Raw genomic sequence first — 15,268 nt, forward strand, 5'->3', positions numbered from 1 at the left:
TACACTTCCCAGAATTCCATAGCACACAGCCATGGTACCAAAGTGGGTCATTTCTGCAGTGCGGACGCAGCCTTGTTTCTCAGAAGGCGGCGCCCGAAGCTATAGGCGTTTCCTGGGTCAATGCGGGAAGCGAAGTCCGCTCCTCGTCGCCTCTGTTTCTTATTATCTAGGGCTCGCTCGCTCGCTCCCCAAAGCTATAGCCTAGCCTTTGATTGGCCGAGTCGCACGTCGCTCCAAGAAAGAGGGCGGGAGGCAAGGCGTAGGGGGCGGGGCTTCCGCGTGGGCTGTGTCAGCATTTCTTATGTCGAGGCATCAAAGCGAGGAGGAGGGACCTCGCGAAGAACGTGGGCTGTCATTGGCTCCGGAATGCCACGCCCTGGAGGCGTGGTCCGTCAGCCAGGCCCGCCCTCTTATTTAAAGCAATTGACGGCTGAGGAGAGACAAACAGTAGCCCTTTTATTATTTATTTTTTATTTTATTACCTTATTTATTTGTTATTTTATTTATTTATTATTTTATATATTATTTTATTTATATATATTGTTTATTTATTTATTCATTTATTTGTTGCAACCTGCATGTGTTTTAAATACGTAATTAGCATACGCAAATAAGGGACCTGTGGTATGTTTTAATAGTCGCCTCAACAGCGCCCTCTTCCGGCCGGGGGCCACGTGACTGAGGGAAAGAAGGGCGGAAGTGTTGCAAAAAGCCTGACTTCGGAAGCGGAAGTGCCGCCGCCGCCGCCCTGCTTTACGGCAAGCGGTTTGCGGCTTTTCTGTCAGCAGCACGTGCCGTGGAGTCTCTGGGCAAGAGAAGCAGCAGGGCTCCAGTGTTGCTCTCGGAGGCTCTTCCTTCGCTGATGGCGGCTGCGGAAGAGGAGGAGCCGGTTATGGAGGACTGTGAGGAAGAGGTCAGGCCCCTCTCAAGGCTCCCCAGACTGTGCCCTTGGAGAGGTTTGGGGCTTCAGCTCCCAGAAGCCTCAGCCATGTGGGCTGATAGTTGGGGTTCTGTCAGCTGCTGGGGTCCCTTTAAATCCTTTAAAGAGCACAGTTTGGGGGCCACTGAATGATCAACCTCAGTTGGCTGAGCTGCTTCCTGCTCTGGATCTTTTGATTCCCCAGCAGCCCCTTAATTCCCCAGGTCAGCACTGAGGGACTGCAGGCAAGGAGTGTTAGAGGTCCTCCTCACCTTGCATAGGTTTTGTCTATTCTGAACCATGGAGTTGGAGGAGACCCCGAGGGCCACTCAGTCCGGACCCCTGCCATGCAGGAATACACAGTCAAAATACGAGGGACAGGTGACCGTTCAGCCTCGGAGGTGAAATAGATGGGCCAAAGGAAGTGGCTTTCGGCTGCTTTGGAGGCATGACTTCCAGTCCTAGTCTTCTGATTCCTTGACTGCCGTCTCCACTCTGATTGATGGTTGTCAATCCACCATTAATGAGAACATGGTGGATTAGTAATCGCCAGTCAGAGCTGCCAAGAAAAGCCTGTGATAGGCACTTCCTGACAGTCAGGGCTGTTTGACATAGGAACACATTCCCTCAGAGAGTGATGGACTCTCCTTTGGAGGCCTTTAAGCAGAGGCTGATGGCCATCCCTTGGGGGTGCTTTGATTGAGAGTTCCTGCATGGCAGAATGAGGTTGGACTGGATGGCCCTTGCAATCTCTTCCAACTCTATGACAATTAAATGATGCATGCCTCCAAAGTGGCCAAAAGCTGTACTCTGGTCCTTAGGACTGGAGCAAAATGGAGCCAAAATAGTCCAACTCCTGGCATCAGCAGTTGGCCCCTGTGTCCATTGCCGCCTTTGGAGTGGGCATGTGGACAGAGGGGCTCTGACCCACCTCCAGCTGAAGAAGGCTCAGGCCACTCTTTTGTGCCTGTCTGTTCTGGGCCTCTGTTTAAAAACCTCCAAAGGTGACTCCACCGCTCTCAGAAGCAGCTTATTCCACTGTCAAACACCTCTTATTGTTAGGATATAAATGTCTTCCCAACATGAGCTGTGGCTCAGCCCTTGATGAGAGATGCTCCTTCTCCATATTCACTGGCAACCTTTTTGTTTCCCAGGCAGATGATGAAGAGGCAGCAAAGAGACACCACCAGCTTCTGGATGCCCTCAGTACTTTGTCTGGAGGGAAGCGGTAAGAGTGAAGGGAGATGGCACTGTGGCCTTAAACAATGAGTATTGTATGTAGGTAACTCTTCTTCTCTGTTCCTAACTTGGTTGTTCTCTTGCAGGTTGCGAGCAGCTGAACGTACCGAGGCAAGCAGACAGATCTCGGAGTTTGATGTTGGCAGAGGTAAGCGATTTCCTTTTCACTTCTTGCCTTATGGTAGGCCCTGGCATGGATGTGGCCTTTGCTGCTCACAGCAGCAAAGAGGGAGACTTGGACCTGTACATCACATCCTGGTCCTTAGTTAAAAGGAAAGGCTGTTGCTCTACCTGACATGCAGTACATCCAGGGCTGGGAAAAATAAAATTTAAAAAACCAGGGTTTGATGTTTCGCCAGCATCTGTGGCTGGCATCTTCAGAGAAACATTGGACCTAAACAGACAGGCCAAAATAAAGCTGCTTCAGGTCACTAGCCAGCATAGCAAATGGTTAAGGTTACTGGGAGTTGTAATAGCAAATGGAGAGTTTCATGATTTCCACCACTGGACTGGAGCAGTCTCTTTCAGCCGGCAAGCCAAATTCAGATTTAGAGAAAACATTGGATGATAAATTTCATTGTTGGGTGGGGCCAGAATACTAGCGTATTTTAGCTGGAAGTTCTTGCAGCCTGTAACTTCAGCAGTTCCTCCTTTTACAATCCAGGATGGCCTGTGGAAAAGCCAGGGAAGCACTTAATAATGTGGTCTTGGGGGGCCCCAAGCAGGTTGAGGTCTTCAATCCTAGACTAAGCAAAAGGTTTGCCCTGATGTGATATAGCTTACTCTGTTCCAAAACTACTTAATATTGCTATTCACTGCAGGTGCTGGTGAGAAAGTACTCCTCTCAGAGCTCTTGCAATCGGATTCTGCGTCACCAGCTCTACGCCGCATTCGAAAACAACTGAACAAAGCCCAGCAAAAGAAGGCTGTTGAGCTCCCACTGAGCAAGGAGGAAAATGAACGGGTGAGTTTACAGGATGGTTGGTGGGCAGGTGTACTTTGGGCAGTTATGGGAGAGGACAGGAAGCTGGCATTATCAGAGTCAGGAAGAGCTTGGTAAAGTTCCTTGTTTTACACTGCAAATGCCAGAATCCTCTGGCTGGTGTAGGTCCTGGTTGTAATAGAAAGGATTCTTAGATTTTTAGTGTCAAGATACTGGCACATGTGGGATACACTAACAAAAGTACCTATTACATAGCCCGATACTGTGAAATTAATTGTCTCAGGTTACGGTGATGGGACTCCTAGAATTGAAGTTGAAAGAGAATGCAGTAGCTATTTAGTTCAACCCCTGTCCTTCACGAATCTACAGCTGCAAACACTCTCATAGAATCAGAGTAGGACGAGACCTCAAGGGCCATCCAGTCCAACCTCTGCCATGCAGGAACACAGAATCAAAGCACCCCTGACAGATGGCCATCCAGCCTCTGTTTAAAAACCTCCAAAGAAGGAGACTCTACCACAATTCGAGAGAGTGTGTTCCACTGTCAAACAGGTGATCCATCAAATGTGCATTTTAGATGGGTGTCTGAAGAAGAGTTTACACTTTGACTGGTGGTTTCATTACAATGGCTTAGTCCCTTGAAAAGTAAGTTCTTACAATTCGTGCTTGACCCAGAGCTTGGAAGAGTGGACCACAGCTTTCAGTCAGCATTGCCGCTTGTTGGAATTGCAGTCCGAAATATAGTTTTCCAGTGCCTTCTTAATAGAGTAACAACATCATCAGAGATACTTTACTCAGTGATGTGCTGCCTTTTCTGTAGGTGGTGAGGGAAGCTGCCTTCACACAGACAGCCCAAGCCCTGGCAAAATGGGATCCAGTGGTGCAACAAAACCGGCGTGCTGAACAACTGATCTTCCCACTGCAGCAGGAAAGTGTGGCTGTTGCACCAGTTGAAGAAGTAATGAGCAGTTGGCAGGTGGGTATTTTTTAGCCTAAGAGCAGCAAATAAGGAATAATAAGAATGTATTGATAACAAAAATTATCTTTCTTCTTAACAAAAAATAGAGCTTTAAAATGCTTAGATGTAAAACAAACCTGTTTCCTCAAGCATACTGTCAAGTGCACAATGAGAGAGAAGGAGAGCAATAAAATGGTAAGCTTGTATGCTAGTATAGTACAGAACCTATTTGGGAGTATTCCCCATCATTGCATGGTTCCTAGAACAGCTGCAGGAATAGTAATAATTTAGATTACTTGGTGGAATGGCTACTTCTAGAAAAAGTTAAATGCAACTAATGTCACAGAGTGCCAACATGGTGTGGTTTAAGCATTGGACTATGACTCTGCAGGCCATGGTTTGAACTCCACTGGCCATGGAAACTGATTGGATGACCTTGGGCAAGTCACACATTTGTCAGCCTCAAAGGGAAGGGAAAAGCAAATTCTCTCTGAACAAACCTTGCCAAAAACACTGTGACAGAGTTGCCATAAGTCAGAAACAGCTTGAAGACACTTAACAACAACAACTTGTGTCCAAAAGTAGTAAACTGTCCTCTAAAATGGGGATGGGGATTGGATTAGTAAACTGAGAGACTGAGAGGTGGAAACTAACTGATATATAGAAAAGTTATATTTTATTAGTGGTCTTCAGTCAGCCTACAACTAGATCATTGTAGCCATATTCCATTGTCTGCATGTCTCCCTCCCAATGAAATCAGCTACCTTACTGAGTAAAGACAAGATTCTTATAATACCTTTTAAGATTTGATTTAGTGTGACTGCTGTACGATTCTTTGTTTTGTTGCAATAGACTAACCTGCCCTTTGAAATTCATTCAGTCATATTCTGGCCTGCTGAGTTCTCTATGTCCTTCTTCCAATCTCCAAGGCACGGACACCCCTGGAACAAGAGATCTTCAGTCTACTCCACAAAACACAGCAGCCAGTGAAGGATCCGCTTCTTACCCCCCAGGAGAAGGCTTCACTGCAAGCCATGAGCCTGGAAGAGGTGAGCCCTACTTCTTCTCATTTTGTCCAGCTTTGTAGATCTGGTTCTGCTTTGACCTGTTAGTGTCTACAGTGAGTCTCCTCTGTGTGTTTCAGGCTCAGTTACGCCGGATGGAGCTCCAGAGGGCTAGGGCCCTTCAATCCTATTATGAAGCAAAAGCACGACGCAAACGAAAGATCAAAAGCAAAAAGTAAGTAATTGGTGAAGGTCATATGCCCATGATGTTACTTTGGCATGTGTGGGCTGAAGAGGGCTTGCTTTAAGTTCATTCTGACAATAATTTACCACACTTTTTTGAATTTAGGATGGAAAAGGATTGAATAAGGGAAGAACTGAAATTGATAGATTTGTCCATCTAGGTCCAAGGCTTTTCAGTGCTGACCTCTTAAAAGTCACATGCTGAAGTTTATAATGTGCCATTCTTATGATGCTGCATTATGTTTATCCCCTCTTTCCCTTTTTTTTCTGAGAGGCTCCCCCTGATTTAGGCCTAAATGTCAGGCAGGTAGACACAATCATTTCCATGCTGGGAAGAGCACTGCTTATTAATTTTCAGAAAGTTACGGTGCCCTTTCAAGGGCACAAAAAGGAGCCATTTTTGTACCCTCGAAAGGCTGGATCGGTGCCACGGCATGAGGTTGCTATGTCCCTGATCTGGCTAGGAAAGGGGCGGCATCTCACTGCCCCTTTGGGGCAGTCTGTTGAGCCCCTAACTCACTCTGTTTGTCCATTGGTTTGGGGATAGAAGCCATGCTCATCGCTTTTGCAGTACCATTTAATTTCAAAAGGGCTTTCCAATACTGTGATGAGATTGGGTACCTTTGTCTGAGACCACCCTCTCTGAAACTGCATAATTTGTACACGTTTTGCACAAACAATTTAGCTAACTCTTGGGCAATCAGCAATGATTTACAAGGCAGAAAATGTGCCTTTTTGTAGAATGTGTTGGCCACCACTCAGATTGCCATTTTCTTTTCCTGTCTTCATGTCTTCTTTTCCTACTTGAATTAGTTGGTGGCTACCATGACTGGTGGTTCATTCTCTTTCATCTCTAACAGCTCTGTGTGCCTCAGTCTTTGCTGTCCTTCTTTCCCCAAAGGTATCACAAAGTGCTAAGGAAAGGCAAGAGTCGCAAGGTCCTTCAAGAGTTTGAGATGCTACAAAAAAGCAACCCTGAGGCAGCTCTGGAGCAGCTGGAGAAGATGGAGAAAGAACGCATTGAGGTGAGAGGCAGCTCCCCTCTTGAGTCATGGAGGTAAGGCTCTTATTTGGATGTACATTCCACCACCCTGACATTTTCCTTATTTTCTCTGAACAGGAGAGAATGACTCTGAAACATCAGAACAAAGGCCGGTGGGCCAAATCAACTGTCATCATGGCAAAGTACAACCTAGAGGTAAGAGACCTAATGGAGAGGATAAAGTTTAGGGGGGAATTTTTTTAATTAACTCCAAGAATCCTCCAGCTAACATGGCCAGTGACTGTGGTTGCTAATAGACTTTCTTTTAGATTATAAGAAAAGTAGTTGTAAGTAAGCATGCACGAACTCTTGCCCTTCTCCACAGGCTAGGCAAGCCATGCAAGAGCAGCTAGCCCGGAACAAAGAATTGACACAGAAAGCACGGCCAGAATCTGAGAGTGAGGAAGAGGGCAACAGCTCTGAGATGGAAGAGAGTCGCATCCCAGATGTTGTCAATGATGCACATATTGGGATGGATCCAAGCAACCCATGGATGTTGGGAAAGGCTTGCACAAAGCCCAGGGAGGACTTACCAGCTCAACCCGAAGACAGTGGGGAGACTGAAGGACAGGAGGCACTGTTGCAAACTTTGGTTGAATCCCAGCAGGAGCTACAAAACAGTACTGAGCTGCAAGGTGAGCTAGATAGATTTGGGCAAGCTGTAGCCTTGACCCCATTAGGAAGTTTTGCATGAAAAGGACAGTTAGTTTAGGTCAGACAAGGGGGGGAAACCAGGTAGAGCAGGATTTGTTCATAGCTATTTGCATGTTGAGTATCTATTTGCATACTGAAATTCTCTCAAAATGCAGGATACCATTTTAGGCATATAATTTAGCTCTCTGGTGGGTGGGACAGCATATCCCTTGTGGGCTGCATGTGGGTTCAAGACAGCTTTTGCAACCAGAACCCCAAAATTTTATAGCATGCTGAAAATTTTTAGCGGTGGAGTGGTAGATTGGGGGTGGGGGTTAGGGTGCTCTTGCTTCCTGGAAATCTGATGGGTTTTCTAAACAATGACATGGTCTGAGGGGCACAAAATGGCCCACAACCACACTGGAATCACCTTTGCCTGGTTTGCTTTCACTCACAAAAACAGCTGCCTGGCTACTAGCAAAAGAAAATGTGCACAAATGTAAGGGATAATCAAATGTAAGGGATAACTACTCGGTACTTTTAATCTGGTTCATGCCACTGTGTCACAGTGTAGTAACCTATCCAACTTTTAGGTTGAAAAATATTATTTAGCCAATTGTCTAGCCCTTACATTTGTGGAAACAGGCTTGCGCCTGCATTTGATCAATGTCTGCAGCAAACTCAGAATGGCTGAAAAAAGATTTGTATTGACAGGGTAGAATTTACTGCACAATGCTAGAGCTTGAGAAAGACATATCTGCTAGAGGATTCTGGAGTTACAGTCCAAGCAAGTAACCTTTTCTTGCATCATAGAAGTCCATGTTGTATGTGGTTTCTTACATGTTTCCCACCATCATATGGACTGGGATAAATGGTACAAAGTGATAATAAGAATTTTAGAATGAAATTCAGAATGAAAATTTCAGAATGAACTACCGATATGCAAAAAGAAATGAAAAATAGCATAATACGCAACACAGGTTTACTGGGCCTGGAATTTTCTTTTCCAAACTTTATTCTAACGATTTGAATATGAATGGTTTAATTGTGAGCATTTACATTCAGTTACAGAAACCATCACATGTGAAACCATCACATACAAATAATTATAAATGTACCAGTGAAGCAGAGCTATCACAAAACAAGCAAACAAAAACAATTGTTACTAAATAAAACCAAAAGATAAAGTAGCATTACTTTACACTTGAATCCTAAACTTCATCCTCAGAACTCAGCTTGGTGTACATCAACCTTTTCTATCCTACCCTCTAAATCTGTGGGATTACAATGGTTATCTCCAACTAGGACGGAGGTAATAGATATTACTGTTCAGCACATCTGAAAGGAATAGTGTTGGGAAGACTGGCAGACACTTCTCTGACTTCTCTCTTTATTTCATTATACTTGGACTTTGGTCACTTAATTAAATTGGCCCCCAGGAGACCAAGGAAATATCATAAATGGTACTTCAGACAATATAATAAGACCTTTCTCGGTTTAGGATAAAATATGGTTTAGTAGGGTTGACATTTGTCATCATTATCATGTTGTATATATTCCATTTTTCTAAACTGCTTAAAGCAGCTGAGGAATAACAAGTTAACAATTTTGACAAAACAACTTCATAATATTTCATAATATAATATCAGTTATTTCACAATTTAATATCCATATTCATAATTTCAATAATGTAATACCTATACTGATTTTAGCAGGCCAGAAATATTACAATTAACATTTCACTAAAATATGAAAGCTGTTTCTTAAATAATTTTTTTTTTAAGTTTTCATTTCTCTTACAAGCCTACTAACTAATCAGTAGCAAAGAAGTAAGAATAATTTTTAAAAACCAGTATTGATATTCCTTTCATTTTAAAATACATTCAGATTCTGTCAAAACAAACACCTATCTATACCACTCTTCCTCCACCTGAGGCTCCTGAAGTGTGTTGGGCTACCTCTCCAATCATCTCATGTCAGTTTCATATTAAGCTTTGGGGCTTCTCAATAAAATTGAAGGGCAGTTGTTTCAACACACACAAAAGAAAGTGCTTCATGTGGGGCATGCCATTATTTTAAGGAATTTGCTGTTTCGTGACATTGTAATGGCTGCAGGCTTTGGTGACTTAAAAAGGGAATTTTGTTGTTGTGGGCCTTGTTTCCAACCTAGGGCAAATCTAACAATTTTCTTGGCAAGATTTGTTCTGAGGGAGTTTGCTTTCCTCTGAGGCTGAGAGAGTGTGACAAGCCAAGGTCACCCAATGGGTTTCCATGGCTGACTGAGGATTCAAATGCTGGTCTCCAGAGTCATAGTACAATGCTTTCTCAATCAAAAGGGAATTAGCCATATGTGCTTGTGTACGTACACACACATACACAGCTAATTCCCTTTTTATTGAGCACCAGTATGGTGTAGTGGTTTAAGCATTGTACTGTGACTCTGAAGACCAGCATTTGAATCCTGAGTCAGCCTTGAAACCCACTGGGTGACATTTTAGGTACTCGCTAAAATGAGTACCCAACTTGTTGGGGGCAATTAGCTTACATATTGTAAACTGCTTAGGCAGTGCTTAAGGGCACTGACAAGCAGTATAGAAATGTTATTGCTATTCCTATGTATATGAAGAGCAGGAAGAGGATGCATGCCTCAAGTTACCAGCTCTTAGGGACCCCCCAATGAGAAATGTTGGTTTCTTTCTTGTAACCTTTGCAGATGTCGTTGCTTGGCTGCTGTCTACATGGGCTTTGACATGCTCCAGTATGGCTCTTATATTGCAATCTTGACTGGTTCTATTGCTACAGGTCCCAGTGGAGAGGAAACGATACAACTGCTGCCTGATGTGCTTCCAGCAGCACCCCCAAGTCCTGTACCAGAGGGGCCCCTCTTGAATGAGACATTAGATCGGCTTTGCACCTTGGAGGATGTTGCAGCCTTGGAACTAGAGGAAGTGTCCCAGGAAGACCAAGCACCACCTTCCAAGGCAGAGCTTTTACAGCCCGTTGACGCCAAGTCATCACTTCAGGCCAAGGACACCCCAGACCTTCTGCAGACCAAGTCCAAAGCAGCCACGAAACCAACCAAACACAAGGCCCTGATTGACCTTAAGGCAGTTCTTGCTGAGGAACCTCAGATTGTGCTGTGCCCAGTTGTGCCTAATGTTGTGCAAGATGAGGTGAGCATCATTGGGGGAAAAAACAGGAGTGGTCCATGAACAGAAGCAGCGACTGCTGTGAAGGGTCTGAAGTTGTAAGATTTTCCTTGGACTGTAACCCTTAGAGTTATCAGTGGGATGGAGTATTCTCAAATCCAGCTTGATGTGGGCAAGGGCAAGAGGTTTGAGAGAGATACACAAATGTATCTGGAGACAGTGCTGAAAGAAGAATTTTTTCAGCTGTAGTGAGTTTTCTCCCAGTTCAGCCATGCATTGGTATACCACATGTTTCCACACAGAAAAGTCCCTCTTTCATTGATCTTCAGTCAAAAATGGATCTCTATCAACATAAGGAATACTCAACACTCCATTACATTCAAGGTCCAGGAACTGTTGGTTGTTTTAATTGTGAAAACACACCATAGTTTGATAAGCACTTGTTTATTCTTACTAGCCATGGTTAGAATAATTCACAGTTCCCTGTGTTTGGATGTAACGGGAACATGTCCTTAGTACAGAACTTGAATCGTGTGTGTTTTTATAACAAAAGGACATGTGCAGTCCTTGGCACCTTAAGTAGCACTAGAAAAGGCCCATCACTAACCATGGAGATCTATCAGATAATTTTGAGTGGCTGGATGGAGCAGTTTACTGGGGTCCTAGAAACCCCTTTCATATCCACACAGAGGGGTTGTGGGGAAGTAGAATGCGTACATACCTGAATGCAGAGCTTGGAAATGACTTAATGTTTAGAAGTTACTTGTGATTTTTTGCAATAACTTAAGGTATTACTAAGTCACAGCACAGTTGTAATGTAATAAAGGTTAATGTCACATTTTGACATGTAGTCATGTCAGAATTACAGTTACAGAGGTCTGTGACATCATTAATTGAATAGGTTTTTTACCGCAGGCCAGCAATTTGAAGTGCTGATGTTATTAAAAGAACAACTTGAAAGGAACTGCTGATGACTTGTGAATAATAAGAAATTAAGCAATTACTTTTTAAAAAAGAAAAGAAATTGCAACTATTTAAAAGTAACTTTCTAGGCGCTCCCTTTGTGTAGGCAAAGAGTAGTCTGAGTACTGGTAGGTGCAAACCTTGTAAACATAAGTTCTAAAACTCCCAGAATCCGCCAATTTGATAGCCTTTGGAGGATTCTAGGAGTCATTATCCAAAAAAACTTCCAGGTTGTGGATGAGAATACACACATGTGTCCATGGGCATGTTTTCAGTGCAGCAACTCCTTCTTTGGTGTTACGTCTGAATCATGCCAGCATGGATCAATCACAGAATCTTTGCATTATAGTGAAGCAAAAAGTACTAGAGATCTCCAGTCATGGTTCTTAGGCACATACTACAATGGCACAAACTAAAGAGGGGGATCCATTTTAGTCAAGTTCCTGAAAAGAAGTCAAGTGTTGTAAAGAAAATTAATTAACTAGTTACCCTGAAATGAATTTTATGGAACACAGTTTCATGTTAGTTATTCATAATGTGATGTTTGTGAAGGATGGTGAAGGAAGAGAGAAGCCAAAAGATTACTCTTTGCTCCCTTCCCTTTTGCATCCAGCGGAGCCTGTGAGGTGGCTTTTCAATTTCCCATAAAACAGCTGCTGCATTGATAGCTTCTTTTTGAAAATCCACCTTCAAACCATCAAAGTCATTGTAAATATAGCTTTCATATATTTATTCTTTTCTTTGTCTGGAAACCCACTCACAGGAGTGAGTGTGAGTGAGCTAACCTGGTTCTCCTCTGCAGTTAGACACAGACCAGCGGCAAGTCATTCAGGAAGCCTTTGCCAATGACAACGTCATGGCTGATTTCATGAAAGAGAAACGACGAGCAGAAGAGGCTGACAAACCAAAAGCAATCGATCTGGTACTCCCAGGATGGGGCGAGTGGGGAGGCACAGGGCTACGGCCAAGCGCCAAGAAGAGGAGACGGTATGTTTATGGACAGTCTAGTGTCTATCATTGTCTATTCTGTTGCCAGTCTGCCAAACTTCTTTTTTTTTTTTTTTTCCTTTTCTTTGTTAGGTTCCTTATCAAACCAGTATCTCAGACCCAAAGGAGAGACAGACATCTGCCTCATGTTATTCTGAGTGAACAGCGCAATATTTCAGCTGCAGCTCATCAGGTGAGGATATTTTTTCACTCAGAGGTTTCTCTTGAAACAAAGTGCTTTTAAAGTTAATCTCTGAGAGATTTATTTAATGATGTGGACCTATAGCTCCATGGTGTGCACCAGTTCTCTGCTTCCAATGTTAGCAGCTTCAGCCAAAAAGACCAGTTAGTGAGAGAGACCAAAGAGGTACAAAGCCAATAATATTGAGATAGATAGACTCAGTATTCCTCCAGATGTTTTGGTCTTCATTGTCAAGAAGCCAGCCAGCAAGACATTGGAAGAGTCACAGTTGAGTCAAAGAGGTGATATGATAGCCTTGTTTAAATATTTGAAAGGGTGTCATATTAAAAAGATGGAGCAAGCTTCTTTTCTGCTGCTCCAGAGAATAGGACCCAGAACAATGGCTCCCAACTACAGGAAAAGAGATTACATTGAAACATTAAGAAGAACTTTCCAGACAGTAAGAACTGTTCGACAGTGGAATACTCTGTCTTGGAAAATGATGGAGTCTCCTTTGGATGTTTTTAAACACAGGCTGGATGGCCATCTGTCAGGGGTGCTTTGATTTGTGTATTCCTGAATGGCAAGAGGTTGAACTGGATGGCCCTTGTGGTCTCTTCCAACTCTGTGATTCTATGAAAGGCTCCCTCGTCCTCTACTATTGATTTCACTGATTAAGTTGCACCTTTATTCATTCTCATATTGTACATATTCATAACGATTATTCTGTCCTGAGCTTTTGAAAATGTATAGGGCACAGGAGAGGGATTTATTTCCTTACAAACAGTGCCTGATAGCAGTGGTGGGGACAAAAGGTGTTGGAGAATCGTGCTGTCAGTTCAGTGTTCAGGTTGACAGTGAATCTCTCTTCTCTCCAGGTGAACCAGCTGCCATTCCCCTTTGAGAACAGACAGCAGTTTGAACGCAGCATTCAAGCACCAGTGGGGCCTACCTGGAACACCCAGCGTGCCTTTCAGCGATTGACAGCACCCCGCATCATCACCCAGCCTGGCCACATCATCCGCCCCATCAGTGCAGAGGATGCCAACCTGCCTAACCAGATGGTTAAGACAAATGGCATCAGACAGAAGCCAGATTTAGAGCTGATCGTATCTCCTCACAAGGGCCGTCCCCACCATGTTGTGAAGAAGAAGAAGAAGACACGGTAGACCATGAGCCTAAACTCAGTTGCTGGTCTGAACTAGAGTAGACCCTTTGAATCAGTTGATGACAAATGTTTAGGTAAATTCCACTGCTTCATTAGGTTTACTCTACTTGGGAGTAGCAATTGAATGGAGGCCTCTGTCTGCACTCACTGTGCTATTGCAAGCCTGATTCCTTAGTCTGGTTTCTTCCATGCTGGAGAAGCCTTCCAGATATTCATGGTTATTGATGGTTTCAACTTCCGTCAGCCTAGCTAATGGCCTGGAATGCTGTGAACTGTAGCACAAAATATTTATAGAGGAGCACCATCTTGGGAAAAGCTGCTTCAACTGGACTAGGCTATTGTTGCTACTGCCCAGATCTGCCCTCCTACCTGATTCCCCTTTTCCTGCTGGCTATGTTGTCTTACAATTCCCTGGGTATGATACGAGGAAGTAGTCCAGCACTTCACAGGAACGGCAGAGAGGAGAAGCTGTTCTAGAGTCTCTGATCTTTCTTTTCTTTTCTGAGAGTCTTCTACTCTAAGGTGAATGCTGCTCAGAAGGAGGAAGTGTGTGCTTTCCACTTGCTGTACCAATTGAAGGTGGTTTAGTTTGAGTTTTGCTTTTTAAAAAAACAAACAAACTGAAAAACAGATCACTCTTCATTGACGCCTCCAGCCAACTCCACTTCAGTTCCACTTTAGTCAGTGGTCCTCAGTGGAAGAAGAACAAGGAAAGAAGGAAAGAACATCTCTTGTGGAGTCATGGGCCTCTTTGCAGCAAGTCCTCTGGAAGCAAGGAGGGAATCCAATAGTATCCAGTGTGCAGTGCTGTTCTTATAGTCTGCTAATAATACTGAAAAATCTTTGTTAGAATGATGTCTTTCTCCTCCAGGCCTTTTTGTTAACACTCACCAAGTGACAACAGTAACAAATTAGAAAAAAATCAGTAATTAAAAAATACAGATTTCTGAAAGGTATTTTGTTATTTTTGTCCCAGTTTGCTGAGGTTTGTTGTTGCCCGTTGCAATTAAAAATACAATTCATTTATTACAACCAATAGCCAGCATAATAATTGAAAAAGAGTGCTTTATTCCCTCCATGATTACTTAGGGATTATGGGAGGTAGATCTGGAGGACTGGGGCAGGCTAGCTTAGAAGAGTGATTGTCTACTCCCAGAAAGTCCAGCCTTCCTGGCCAATGGTCAGGGATTCTGGGAGTGGAGGTTCAAGACATTTGGGAGACTACTGCCTCTAAGCCAGAGCTATTGGCTTATAGCTATTCCACACTGTAGAAAGAAATCAGTTTGGTGAGGTTTTCAGCCAGGTCTGTCAGAAAGCATTTGTAATTTGTTGTTGTGTGCCTTCAAGTCAATTCTTGGCAAGAATTGTTCAAACAAAGTTTGCCATTGCCTTACTCTGAGGCTGAGAGTATGTGACTTGCCCAAGGTCACCCAGTGGGTTTCATGGCCAAATGGGGAATCAAACCCTGGTCTCCAGAGTCACAGTCCAACACTGAAACTACTACACTATGCTAGCTCACCAAACTACAAATCCCAACATTCTGTAGCATAGGCACATGACAGTTAAAGTGGTGTCAAGCTGCTGTATTTCTGCTGTGTGGATACACTCAGAGAATGGGCTTTGCTACTGCTCATGATCTTATAGCTCCAAGGTGCCAGGAAGCAATTTGTTCATTTCCCAAACTTGGATTGTTGTGATAATTAAAGATCATTTGCCTTACAGTGTATAAAACTGGGTATAGGGTACAGTTCAATGTCCTGTGACTATTTGGCTTGTTTAAATACCTAGCCCTCAAGACAAAAATGGTGAGGTTTGAAGGTAGGTACTGCTGACAGTTCA

General features: G+C 43.6%; 1 protein-coding gene across 1 annotated transcript; it reads left to right on the forward strand.

Moving 5' to 3' along the window:
- Window positions 1-692: 692 nt before the first annotated feature.
- Window positions 693-14,461, forward strand: UTP14A (UTP14A small subunit processome component). The gene is made up of 14 exons (XM_042480197.1): window positions 693-913; window positions 2,074-2,147; window positions 2,245-2,306; window positions 2,980-3,122; window positions 3,922-4,077; window positions 4,989-5,108; window positions 5,204-5,298; window positions 6,208-6,331; window positions 6,427-6,504; window positions 6,674-6,983; window positions 9,784-10,154; window positions 11,896-12,080; window positions 12,174-12,273; window positions 13,140-14,461. The coding sequence occupies exons 1-14, from the start codon at window positions 863-865 to the stop codon at window positions 13,428-13,430; spliced, it is 2,160 nt and encodes a 719-aa protein (XP_042336131.1). The 5' UTR covers window positions 693-862; the 3' UTR covers window positions 13,431-14,461.
- The last annotated feature ends 807 nt before the right edge of the window (window positions 14,462-15,268 follow it).

This window comes from Sceloporus undulatus, chromosome 7 (assembly GCF_019175285.1).
Source record: "Sceloporus undulatus isolate JIND9_A2432 ecotype Alabama chromosome 7, SceUnd_v1.1, whole genome shotgun sequence".
NCBI lineage: Eukaryota > Metazoa > Chordata > Lepidosauria > Squamata > Phrynosomatidae > Sceloporus > Sceloporus undulatus.